This window comes from Aulostomus chinensis, chromosome 21 (genome assembly GCF_037954235.1).
Source record: "Aulostomus chinensis isolate RoL2024-O1b breed Wild chromosome 21, RoL_Achi_v1.0, whole genome shotgun sequence".
Lineage (NCBI taxonomy): Eukaryota > Metazoa > Chordata > Actinopteri > Syngnathiformes > Aulostomidae > Aulostomus > Aulostomus chinensis.
The window spans coordinates 164,746-177,690 of NC_141340.1; the positions used below are offsets into that span (position 1 = coordinate 164,746).

General features: G+C 47.0%; 1 protein-coding gene across 1 annotated transcript in view; it reads right to left on the bottom strand.

Moving 5' to 3' along the window:
* LOC147241229 (piezo-type mechanosensitive ion channel component 2-like) overlaps positions 1–12,945 on the bottom strand; it is a 33,356-nt gene that overhangs the window by 15,872 nt on the left and 4,539 nt on the right. The window contains exons 3-23 of the mRNA XM_086191734.1: positions 12,247–12,354; positions 11,475–11,517; positions 9,672–9,792; positions 8,953–9,115; positions 8,424–8,637; positions 7,445–7,592; positions 5,682–5,837; positions 5,497–5,611; positions 5,027–5,421; positions 4,610–4,727; positions 4,303–4,535; positions 4,072–4,220; positions 3,788–3,866; positions 3,578–3,672; positions 1,848–2,044; positions 1,612–1,769; positions 1,367–1,543; positions 1,181–1,294; positions 887–1,087; positions 604–808; positions 369–470 (exon numbers count right to left, since the gene is read on the bottom strand). Of these exons, the coding sequence (XP_086047860.1) occupies positions 369–470; positions 604–808; positions 887–1,087; positions 1,181–1,294; positions 1,367–1,543; positions 1,612–1,769; positions 1,848–2,044; positions 3,578–3,672; positions 3,788–3,866; positions 4,072–4,220; positions 4,303–4,535; positions 4,610–4,727; positions 5,027–5,421; positions 5,497–5,611; positions 5,682–5,837; positions 7,445–7,592; positions 8,424–8,637; positions 8,953–9,115; positions 9,672–9,792; positions 11,475–11,517; positions 12,247–12,354 (3,291 nt within the window). The remainder of the gene's footprint in view (positions 1–368; positions 471–603; positions 809–886; positions 1,088–1,180; positions 1,295–1,366; positions 1,544–1,611; positions 1,770–1,847; positions 2,045–3,577; positions 3,673–3,787; positions 3,867–4,071; positions 4,221–4,302; positions 4,536–4,609; positions 4,728–5,026; positions 5,422–5,496; positions 5,612–5,681; positions 5,838–7,444; positions 7,593–8,423; positions 8,638–8,952; positions 9,116–9,671; positions 9,793–11,474; positions 11,518–12,246; positions 12,355–12,945) is intronic.

Consider the following 12,945-nt stretch of genomic DNA (forward strand, 5'->3'; position numbering starts at 1 on the left):
TCTTATGAAATCCAACAGTGAGTCCACCCAAGTCAAAATGTAAAGACTATACAGCCCACTTCGGTTATGAGGAATCAAATCTGTTAATCCCAGCCAAAACTACTCACTGGTCTTCCTTTCAAAGCTCTAATGTTCTTAGTTGGATCTACTCATCCGATTTGCCTTTGTTTTATGAACCATCAAGAACCCTCAGGTTGATGTTCAGGTTTGTTGAATACATGTATCAACAATTTTGTCATTTTTGATACGGATTCCAATTTAGCAGGATTTATTTTGTGTCTGAGACAGTTTTCTTTGTTTACCAGGACATTTTGTTGTCATTGTGATTTCTGGGTGTGTCTCAAGTGCAGCAACAACGATGATCTTACAGAGGAGGAAAAGCGGATTTGGAGGCGTCAGGTGATCTGGGAGGAAGAGCCACTTCACAACGTTGGAGTCCATGTTAGAGGACGGAGGTCTCCAGGGATAATCTGAAAATACAGCAGTGGGGAGAGTGTGTTAGCGGAGTTTAGCACAAATACTGGATCTGGGAAGTGCTGGCAGTTCATGTTGCTGATGTGGTTTGTGAACTTTAAATTCTCTAAACATCAGGTGAGTTTGTACCTTTGCAGGCAACTGGTGGGAATCCGATGCAGAGAATATATTGGAAACACAGAAGCCCTGACAGGAAGTAGCAATACTTTGGCCACACAGAACTGATGTGCTTCCTGCTGCGCCGTGATAGGACAATGATGAGGCCAATGGCATGGCCTACAGCAAACAGATCCATTCGCTGACCAATCACATTAACAGCTAACAGGAAGCAGGTCTGCACAACAGAGAGAACGTGGTGGGAACTTAAAGAAAAAAGTGGTAAGCTTGTGTTTTCCTAATGTGGGTGTCTCACCTCCAGGCCAAACTTGTAAAAAAAGTAGTTGAGGAAGTACTTGGCACAACTCAGCATGTTCTCATCAAGGTGACGTCTTCTGATGTCATGAAACAGTGTTTTGGTGGGGGGCAGGACTTTATTGCGGCGAAGGCGGTAGAGCTCCTGGTGTCTATAAACCGTGACCTCAAAGGCTAAGAGCGCTAACATCATCAGGTTATACTGTTGAGAGAGGTTAGCATGATGCTAAATCACAAGGGCTAACTGAGAACCTGCGGTGGTGTCATTTGAGTTTGACGTGACGTCACTCCTCACCCTTAGGTAGTCTAGAAGTTTTCCTTCGGATTTACGAAGCCCGACCCATTGGGCAGGGTCAACTGGACCAGAATACAAAACAGAGGCAGATAGATCGGTGGTAGAGTTATCTGGCTACAGAAAGACAGACAGGTGAGGCAAAACAGATAGACAGTTTGACAAAATGACAAGTAGACATATGGTTACCATGGTGCAGTTGGACGAGTATCTGTTGGACTGGACGACATTCAGCTGGTACAACATTTTACAAACAGTCACCACACAAGTCCAAACTGTACAGACTCCTGACAGCAGGGGGCGCCACGCCCTGCAGGGCAGAGCCACTCCCATGCACACCACAAACAGCAGGTTGAACACACACACCTGGAGAGACAGACAAGTCAGAGACCCATAGATGAGAGAGAGAGACAGGGCAGAGACAGACAGGTCACCTCCTTCACAGAGACCCAGATGATGTAGGCGGAGACAATCTTGATGATGTGTAGTTCTAGAAGCCACCATAGGAGGTGCTGCAGCTGTTGCATGGACAGGAGGAGGCGCAGGAACAATACAGAGATACGATCCACCACCAGCCTCCAGGAGACCATGGCTGAGGAGACATCAGAAGTCTGTTTTCCACCCACCTAACCATTTGCTCACAGGTGGGGTGATGAGGCAACGCATTTACCTGTTATGTGGTCAGACAGGGTTTCCTGGTCAAACATACACGAGTACTCTTCCTCCTCTTCCTCCTCTTCATTTCTCCACTCCTGTCTAATTTCATCCTCTTTCTCCTTCAGCCCTCCACTTTTCTCTCCCTCAGGGAGGAGTTGCGGAGCTTCTTCCACTGTCAAGTCTACCAAGCTACCATCAGAGTGGACCAACCTGCAGGAGACAGTGGGGTGTGGGGGTCAAGTCCTCCATTATAGTTCAATTCTGTATGTAAACTGGTCACCACAGGAACAGCAGCTACATGACATGAAAATGGCGTGTTTGTCATCATCCTACTGAGGATTCACCATTCCAGTCGTACATGATGTGACGTCTTTATAATGTCCTTCAGCATCGTACAGCCTGAAACACTGAAGGGTCAGGGGTGCTGCAGCCTGGGGGCTGGTACAACACATTCCTCCTGCAGCACCTTCATTAGCATCTGACTAGATGTTGTTGTTGTCCCCTGATGGACTGTCCCAACATGCCTCCCACCCCCTGATAGACCATTTCAACATGTCTCCCGCCCCCTTGATTGACCATCTTACACACTTCCTGTCCCCCTAATGGACCGTCCCACATGCCTCCTGTCCCCCTGATAGACTGTCCCTTCGGGCCCCTTCGATTTTGTTTGATAGAATGTAATTCTGGGTTATTATGGTGTCTAATGTTTATAACAGGGTAAAAGCTTCGCATTTCTGTCGAAGGCAACATGCCAGCAGTAGTTGTCCAACTCTGATGTGCTACTGGAGGCTAATGGAGGCTACATGCCAGCATTCCTCCGCCAGTATTCAGTCAGAGTGGAGCTGCAGCGATCAGCCAGGAGCCCCCAACACCTGCTACAGTGGCAGATTACTAGCTGAACATTTTCTATATGTTAACGAAGTGAGACAGTAAATTCACATTTTACTGTTTAATGAAACATTTCAACTCATAACACAATGTCGTAAAAATATTGTTTTATGAGTTGGAATAGAAATTTACTCACTGAACAGTAGGAGTTTTCTCACGTCAGGCAACAACACTTAGTGCAACTTTAAGTGAAACTTTGTCCACACGACACCTTCAAACGACCCTCAAATCTGGATGCACCTGTGTGTTGTATGTGTGCATACATGTGTGTATGTGTGTATTGTATGTGTGTATACATGTGTGTGCATGTGTGTGTTGTATGCGTGTATACGTGTATGTGTGTATTGTATGTGTGTATACATGTGAGTGTGCGTGTTTGTGTATGTGTGTATATACGCATGAGTGTGTGTGTTTGCGTGTGTGTATATGTGTGATTGCATGTATGTGTGTGTATGCGTGTATACGTGTGAGTGTGTGTGTATGCGTGTGTGTATGCGTGTGTATAATTGTGAGTGCATGTGTTTGTGTGTTGTATGTGTGTGTGTATATATGTTTTGTATGTGTGTGTATGCGTGTGTATAATTGTGAGTGCATGTGTTTGTGTGTTGTATGTGTGTGTATATATGTTTTGTATGTGTGTGTATGCGTGTGTATAATTGTGAGTGCATGTGTTTGTGTGTTGTATGTGTGTGTGTATATATATGTTTTGTATGTGTGTGTATGCGTGTGTATAATTGTGAGTGCATGTGTTTGTGTGTTGTATGTGTGTGTGTATATATATGTTTTGTATGTGTGTGTATGCGTGTGTGTATATATGTTTTGTATGTGTGTATGCGTGTGTGTGTGGGGCACTACCTGGTGATGGTGCTGTTGTGGGTGTCCACCACAGTCTTTAGGTCGGTCAGCTGGAGGAACGGCTCATGGAAATAATGCAGGTGTACGATGCACACCTGAGACAGGCACCGAAAACGAAACAGGAACAACAATAATGTCAAATGTTCAGAGAAAAGAGCCAATAGAATGTTTGTCCTCATTTTTGAACCAGCGTGTGTTTGCCATGAGTACCAGCAGGAACGCTGTTGGGATGAAGATCCTGGTGAAGAGCACTGGAACTGAAAACTTCTCTAAACCAAGATCCTCTAACCTGGAGAGAAAAAGACACACAAACATTAGACAGTCAATTAGTACCTTTACCTGTCCATACCGCTACTCACTTGTTCATATCTTGACTGATCTGACAGTACCTGCACCTTTTACTGCCTGTACTCACCTATGAGTATCAGTAGGTACCAGTATGTCCTGGTGTGTACCTCTGTGTATCAAACAGTCCAGTGTGTACCAGCGTTTACCTGTGTGTACTGAGTCTGGTGTAGTAGGTCCAAGTGTGGAGGGACGAGGGGAACTGGAAGGTGTAGACCAGAATGAGAACCAACATGGAATAAACCACCACAGCAACCCAGAATCCCCGCAGCAAGGCACGCCACCGTTCATAGTTTAACTACAGAGGGACAACAGGTGAGAGGTAGTATTGGTAATCATTATACTACTACTCACAGTGGTCTGGGTACTCATCATATTACCTGATACAGGGCCACGCAGCAGAGGAACATCACCATATAGATAACTTTGTAGAGGACAATTTTGCCCTCAAAACTGACAAAGAAGAACATGGTTCCGCATACATAGATCCAGTATTTGACAAACATCCTGGTAACCACAGCAACCAGAGCCTCCATCTGAACACCTCCGCCTCCTTCTCCCAGGAGCAGCACCTCCTCGTACAACACCTCCTCTTTCTTCTCCTGCTGGTTGCCTAACATCACAAAACCATCAGATAGACAGGTGACCAGTCAGTCAGGTAACCAGTCATACAGAGAGATGTCGTACCTTTGATGTGGACTGTGACGGCGGAGAGCTGTGTCTCTGCTTGTCTCTCTTCCTGTCTGTCTCTCTTCTCAGTCAGTGCCTGACGCAGCAACAGCCAGAAGGTCAACAGACACACCAGCTGCAAAACAATCAGTTACAGTCAAGTAATTAGATTACAGTCTTGTAATAAGGTTACAGTCAGGTAATCAGATTTGTGTCAGGTAATCAGATTACAGTAGAGTAATCAGATTAAACATTCTACCAGATCAGATGCAATATCTCTTATCAATTTACAAGTGACACTTAATCAGTTGGTCAGTGGCTGTAATAGTTGTATTAGTACAAGAAGTGGTATTACAGTTCTAGTATATGAAGTACTGGTGGCAGAAGTTGTAGTACAAGTTGTATTCATAATTTTAGAAACACCAGTGGCAGCACCTTGGAAGCCAGCTCCCTACAGGGATCGTCCTTTTTTGGGAACAGCCCGGGAACTTCCTGGATGACGGGGAAACTGTAGATGTACTGCAAGATTACCAGCAAGTTGCCATAGGCAACCAGCCATGGCGCTGACATCAGAGTGTAGCGACGACGCTCCCGCATCATCCAGAGGACACATGACCACAGCAGCAGAGCACATGTCAGCCATGATACGTACGTTATGGACCACGCCATCATGGCGATCAGAGCACAGATGTAACTTTGCTTTAGGAGGAAGCTGAACGCCATGGCAACAGCACTGACTCCCCCCTCATCATTGTCATAGTCGTCATCGTCATCGTCCTCCTCCTCCCACCCGTCCCCGTCTCCTTCGAAGGCACATGTCTCCAGAGTATCTGCAGCATCACATACAAGAGTCTGGTTGAAGTCGTGTGGCTACCGACATGTTCTTCTGGGGGCCCCATACTTACCTGATTGGCTGAGGGAGTGGTGAGGGGTTGAGTACACATCCAATCCCAGTGCTGTGCTCTGTGTGTGTGGGGCAAATGAGTCAGATGGACTATCATTGGTGGAAGACTCCAGCACCTGCAGAGAATAACATGACGACTATAGGAGTTGGACTCTGTGATTGGTCTGACAATGTACTTCAACACACGTCATCAGCTCGACTCCACAGCTCCCGTCGCCTCTCCGCTGTGATGTCACAGCTGACCCCATCAGTCAGTGGGCTTGTAGAGGTCAGGACATCACAGCTGTTACTGATTGCTGACCCCGCCCTCTCAAGATCCTGCGCTGCATCACCACCAATCCACTGAGGAAACATGTGACCAAAGAGAGCTGAAGGAACATAGTGAAAAGTCACCATTTACAGATGTACACCACCAGTCAAAAGTTTGGACCCACCGTCTCATCCAATGTTTTTTCTTTATTTTTACTCCTCTCTACATTGTAATGGAATCATGTAGTAGGAAAAAGAATGATAAATAACTGTAAATGAGTTTTATATTCTAGCTCCTCAAAGTCGCCTCCCTCTGCAGCGCTGCAAACCCTCGTCCTTCTCTCAGGGAGCTTCATGATGTCATCACCTGAAATGGTTCCCCCTCTCAGGTTCACCTTGTCAGGGTTCAGTGGAGGAGTTTCCGTCCTTCTTCCTGGTTGGGAGCATCAGTTGAGCTGAGCAGAAGTCAGGCTGCTCCCCAGCTGACAGCTCTGTTTGACCACTGCTAGAATTCATGTCATGACAGGAACCATCAGCTCAGTAGAGAGGAGCCACGTCCCTCAGTGCTCTAAGACCTGAAGGTCACTCAGTCCTGGAAACTGGAAAAACTTTGAATGCGTCCCCGAGTGCAGTCGTAAAAACCATCAAGCGCCACGATGAAACCGGCTCACATGAGGACGGCCCAGGAGAGGAAGACCAAGAGTCTCCTCTGCTGCTGAGGAGGACTTCATCCCAGTCCCCAGCCTCAGGAACCACCAGTTAACAGCTCCTCAGACTGGAGCCCAGATGAACGCCTCAGAGTTCTGGTAGCAGACACGTCTCTGCACCAACGGTTCAGAGGAGACGGCGCCAATCAGGCCTTGATGGTCCAACAGCTGCAAAGAAACCACCACCAAGGAGAAGCAACCAGCAGAGGAGGTTTTTTTGGACCAGAACCACAAGGAGTGGACATGAGACCAGAGGACATCTGGGCTTTGGTCTGATGAGTCCACATTTGAGATCTTTGGTTCCACCGCCGTGTCTTTGTGGGACACAGAAAAGATGGAGGGACGTCTCTACATGCATGGTTCCCAGCGTGAAGCATGGAGGAGGGGGTGTGATGGTGGGGGGGCTTTACTGAACCAACATGGCTGCCACAGCGTCCTGCAGCGACACACCATCCCGTCCTGACTGCGTTTAGTTGGACCGTCACTGATGTTTGACCGTTTCAGGTGATGACCTCATGAAGCTCATGGAGAGAACGCCAAGCGTGAGCAGAGCAGGAGTCAGAGGGAGGCTGTTGAGAAGAATCTAGAACATAGGACACGTACTACATCATTCCAGATGTGTTCATTCATAGTTTTGACGCCTTCAGGGAGAACCTACAACATAAACAGACAAACCATCAATAAGGAGGCGTGGCCAACCTTGTGACTGGTGGCGTCCTCCACCCCCGTCCTTGTTTCCTATTCTATTGCCTCAATTCCACCTCCTCATTTCCTCCTCTATTATCTCATTTCCCCCTCCACCTCCTTGTTTCCATATTTGTCATATCATTTCCTCCACTAAATCCTTGTCTCCTCCTCCTCCTTGTTTACTTCAATATCACATCATTTCCTCCTCTACCTCCTTTTTTCCTGCTCTATCACCTCCTTGTTTCCTCCTCCACTTCCTTGTTTCATAACCCCCTCTCCATTGGAGAACCTGGTTCTGCCAGTTACCTGGTTCCTGCGCAGCCCGGCCACCACCTGGTAGAGCAGCAGCAGCATCAGAGGGTTACTGAAGTGAAACCAGCTGAGCTCTGAGTTCACCTGCAGCCTCCAGGGGGCGGAGCAATCCCCCGACACCAGCGACACCAGACCAAAAACGCTGCAAGTATAATCATCATCAGCAGTCATCAATCATCATTAATAATAATCATCATTAAACCCTAAACCCAAACCCATCCATTTTCTATACCGCTTATCTGTTAAGGGTCTTGGGGGGGGTGGAGCCTATCCCGGCTGTCATTAGGTGAGAGGCGGGGTTCGCCCTGGACGGGTCTCCAGTTCGTCACAGGGCCATCAGGGGTTCAGTATCTTGCTCAAGGACACTTGGACATGGTCACCAGGGGAAGTGGGGATCAAACCAGCAACCTTTCGGTTGCTAGACAGCCACGCAAACTCTGAGCCACGCCACCCTCTTGTTAATAACCAATGATTGATAATAGTGATTGAACAATAATCCAGAAACAGGTTCGGAAGATTTTTTTGATCCCCAACAGGGAAATTCACTTGTTGAAAGTAGAAATGAATAACTGATAAGCAATAACGAATGAATGATGATGAATCAGGATCAACTGATCAGGTTTGTATGGATAAAGACGCTCAGTTGAACATGTTGTACTGCTTCTATTCCCCAGCAGGTGGTAGCAGAACCTCTTTGTTCCACTGAGGAGTCCAAATCACTAGCGGCAGAACAACCAAGGCAAAGAAAAAAGGAGTTGAGGAAAAAATGAGTCAAAGAAAGAAGGAGGCCAAAGAAAGAGGTGGCAAGGAATCAAAACAACAAAGACACCCTAATGCAAAGGGGCGAGGAGGCACACATTTGAGAGATGAGGAGATCTAAGAGCTTTCATCTCCTCGTCATCTCCTTCCTTGTCACACCTTTGGGCAAGTGTGCGTGCTTGTGTTTGTGTGTGCGTACTGGGGTAGGCGTTACCTGGCGGAGGTGCAGTTGGGTGGCCATGCCTCCTGCAGGGAGGGCAGCTGGTAGCAGTAGACAAGGAGAAAGTGGGAGGAGGAGTAGACCAGTGACATCACAGACACACATCTGAAGACAGGAGGAGGGACCATACCAGACCAAGCCCACCAGGTGCATACCACCTGGAAACACAGCAGGTAGGGCAGGGACGAGAGCGATGGCATCACGATACCTGGGGTGGGGGGGGGGGATGGGGGGGATGTATGATGGTCACCTGTCAGTAACTGGTTCTTTGCTTGATCAACTGGTTTAACAGGTTGCCTGTTGGTGCCATACTGGTTCTATTGGTCACCTGTCAGTAACTTACTGGTTCTTTGCTTGATCAACTGGTTTAACAGATCACCTGTTGGTGTCATACTGGTTCTATTGGTCACCTGTCAGTAACTTACTGGTTCTTTGCTTGATCAACTGGTTTAACAGATCACCTGTTGGTGTCATACTGGTTCTATTGGTCACCTGTCAGTAACTTACTGGTTCTTCTTGTTACCTGTTAGTCCCAGTAGAACTGTAAACAGGATTTTGCCTCCAGTTGTCATCATGTTTGCGAACAACTCCCTGGCTCTAGTGACCAGTAACTCCAGTTCAACCAGAGCTCTGTTTCTGCTGGTGCTCTCATCTTCTTCCTGGAACATCAGCTCATCGAGCTGCTGCTGCAAACATTGCAAGATCTGATTACATTATTGAGAATGAAGAATATGGCGATGATGGTGGTTGTCACTGGAACATGGATTCCTCTTAATGAGTCCTCTCATAAAAAACAACAACAAAAATAAAGCTTTTCAGAAAAGTTGCATGAATTTAAAATTAGAGGGTTTGTCTCCACAGGGTTGTGTGTGTGTGTGTGTGTGTGTGGGGGGGGTGTACACGTGTATGCATGTGAGACAGTCAAGTGATGAAGAGTGATGAGGATGAGGAGGTCTGTTCTGGCCTTATGTTAACAGACTCCAACAGGACATTGTCCCAACAGATTGAACCTGAAACCTGATCATGACAAGCTCTGTGTGTGTGTGTGTGTGTGTGTGTGTGTGTGTGTTTCTGTGTGTGTGCAGTCCCCTAACAAGGTTACAGTTAATAAATAGCTGACTGAGTTACACACTAATAGACAGGAAACATCATTACCAAACAAGAGGAGACAACTTAACAAGGTTTCACCTGCTTCATTTGTGTGTGTGTGTGTGTGTGTGTGTGTGTGTGAGTGTGTGTTACCTGTGTGTGTGTGTCAGTGCTCAGTCTCAAGCTCAGCCTCCAGGTTAGCAGACCAACGACCAGCACCCCAAGATCTGGGAAGACCTGTCGCACAGTGGAGCCAGCATCACTTCCTGTCAGACTGAGACAGACACAGGATGTGACTATTAAGGTCTCCTGCATGGGGGACACTTGCTGAAAATCTTCTTTAAAATTTCATATTTCTTGGTTCAAAGGTTTAAGATCATAAAATGACCAAAAGGCTATAGTTTGGGTAACAGCAACATGAGTGGTCATTTGTCAGTGGGTAGATGACTGTTTTCTAGTTAGCACGTTAGCTTTGCATCTCAGACGCATCTTGGTGAAGGGTGTCAGTAACAAGAAACTGTCTATTGTGCCTCCAGGTCATCCTTTACCCCTCAATAATTGTCATCGTAGTGGTAGAATCAGACTCGTAGCTGGAACTACTTTCCTGACTGGGCGCAGTGATTTGACGCAGCACCTCCAAAGCTCCATTGGATCTTGGGTCAACAGAACCCAACGTTTGTTGAGGACTAGAAGAGTCCATCCATCCATCGTCATCTTCTGCTTATTCCTTACTAGTAATGGTCGGAACCTTTTTGCTGTGAGGCCACAGTGCTAACCACTGCACCACTGTGCAGCCCGACTAGAAGAGTGACTGCTGCTAACTAGCTAACTAGCCTGGACCTGAGCTAGCTGATGCTAACCCTTTTCACCCACTACCAGCCATTGTGCTAAGCTAAACAGCCTGGGTCTCAGCTGGACAATAAAATACTTTTCCTGAAAGTGGGCCTGTCATTTTAATAAGTTTCAAATGTCAAAATCAAATGTTGGTCAAATTGTCATTTTTCTTCTCATGACATGTTTATTGGTCCTATGATGTATTTAACGGTAGTTCTTCTCCCTGACGTTAAACCTGAGGAATTCCAACTTTAACAGTCTGACAGATATTCCTCCTGGTTTATGAAGACGACCTGATGATGATGTTGATGATTATCAAGTAACTGCTCTGATTCAACTCTGTGTGTGTGTGTGTGTGTGTGTGTGGGGGGGGGGGGGGGGGGGGAGTGGGTTCTGACTGGAGTCTCTGTGTCTCGCCTTCATGGCTCTGCAAACTTCTACACACACGCACGCATGCGCGCACGCACGCACGTACACGCGCACGCATGCACGTACACACATACAAGGATCAGATGTCAATCCTGCTACAACAACATCACTCTTATTTTGGTAGTTTCGTGTCTACTTCCTGTTGGCTATAGAAAGATGACAGAAGGACAATTACCTCTATAAAATCATAGCCCCAAATTTGTCTTGAACAGAAGCTGACACACACACATGTGCACGTACACACACATGCCCGTGTGAACACACACACGCATACACACACACACACGTGTACACAAACACATAAACACGCATGTGCACGTACACACACATGCCCGTGTGAACACACACACGCATACACACACATATACACACACGTGTACACACACAAACACACGTGTACACACACACATACACACGTGTACACACACATAAACACACGTGTACACACACACATACACACATGTACACACACACATAAACACACGTGTACACACACACAAACACGTGTACACACACACATATGTTCCCACTTAAAACTTAACTGTCTCACATCAAAGACAGAGTGCACACATGTGGTTTACGGCGTGTCTTTGTGGGGACGAGGCTTTAACACTGTAAGGACATTTAATTAAGGTGAGGAGACTTGTCTCAACTCCTGAGACACTTCAGAAGCACAGATGATGTCATCATTACCTCACCAAGCCAAGCTGACCGAGAGCTTTCTGCCATGACGAACCTGCAAACACAGGTGAGAAACAAACAGGTGAGAGGCAGACATTGGAGGGACAGGCATGAGAGAGAGAGAAACAGTGGAAAGACAGGCAGGTGGGAGAGAGACAGTGGAGGGACAGGCATGTGAGAGAGAGAGAAACAGTGGAGAGACAGGCATGTGAGAGAGAGAGAAACAGTGGAGAGACAGGCAGGTGAGAGAGGGACAGTGGAGAGACAGGCAGGTGAGAGAGAGACAGTGGAGAGACAGACAGTGGAGGGACAGGCATGTGAGAGAGAGAAACAGTGGAAAGACAGGCAGGTGGGAGAGAGACAGTGGAGAGACAGGCAGGTGAGAGAGGGACAGTGGGGAGACAGGCAGGTGAGAGAGGGACAGTGGAGAGACAGGCAGGTGAGAGAGGGACAGTGGAGAGACAGGCAGGTGAGAGAGGGACAGTGGAGAGACAGGCAGGTGACAGAGTGACAGTGGAGAGACAGGCAGGTGACAGAGTGACAGTGGAGAGACAGACAGCAGAAATGTTAGAGACAGACAGGGGAGAGATGGACAGACAGGAAAGAGGTATACAGGTGCGCAATAGACGGACAGAGGAAAGACAGACAGGGGAGAGGTGAGACAGGTGAGCGGTTGATAGGTGAGGGATGGGGGGCAGATGGGCAGGTGAGAGATAGACAGACACTTGAGCAATGACAGACAGGTGAGAGGCAGACAGGTGAAAGACAGACCAGTGGGTCTTACAGTTGTACTCTGGCTGCAGCGTCACCGTCGTCACCTGGAAGAACGACTGCAGTAACAGGAAAAGGAAACTGGCCACACACACTGCTGTCACACAGCGGCTGGTGTTACCTAGGAGACAGACCACACCTCTTTTAGGGGTTTTACTGTGAAATACACCAGTGACAGGAAGTGACATTTGGGCATCTTCCAATGTAAAAGACCATTAGACTGAAGAACATTGCCAACTGGATGATTCTGCTTTGCAGGAGACATCATGTCATTAATGTCACGCGTTTGTCATCAACCACAAGTCAGACAAAACGCAAACCACCTGATCATTTAGGGTGTGGCCTTGAAAAGTCGCTACCATGTTAAGAATTAAGATGGCAACATTCGAGGCTTCAAATCCAGAGTCCATGCCACAAAAGCATCAAGCTGGCTCCGCCCATTTCTTTTACACCGACAGTAGTTTATTTGTTTATGACGGTATTCCTTCACTGCACACGTTTACATTTTACTTCAATTTCCCTCATTTTTACTTCACTGTATGATGTTTTACTTTAGTATGCATCATTTTACTTCACAAATGTCACATATCTGTTGGCAGGATATTTGTTTGACATTCACACCATAATTTACGATCAACATGTTTAAGCACATCATCAAGCAGCTTCTTTAGTTTCTCTCTTTAAGTTGGCACAGGATGTGATGTCACAGCCG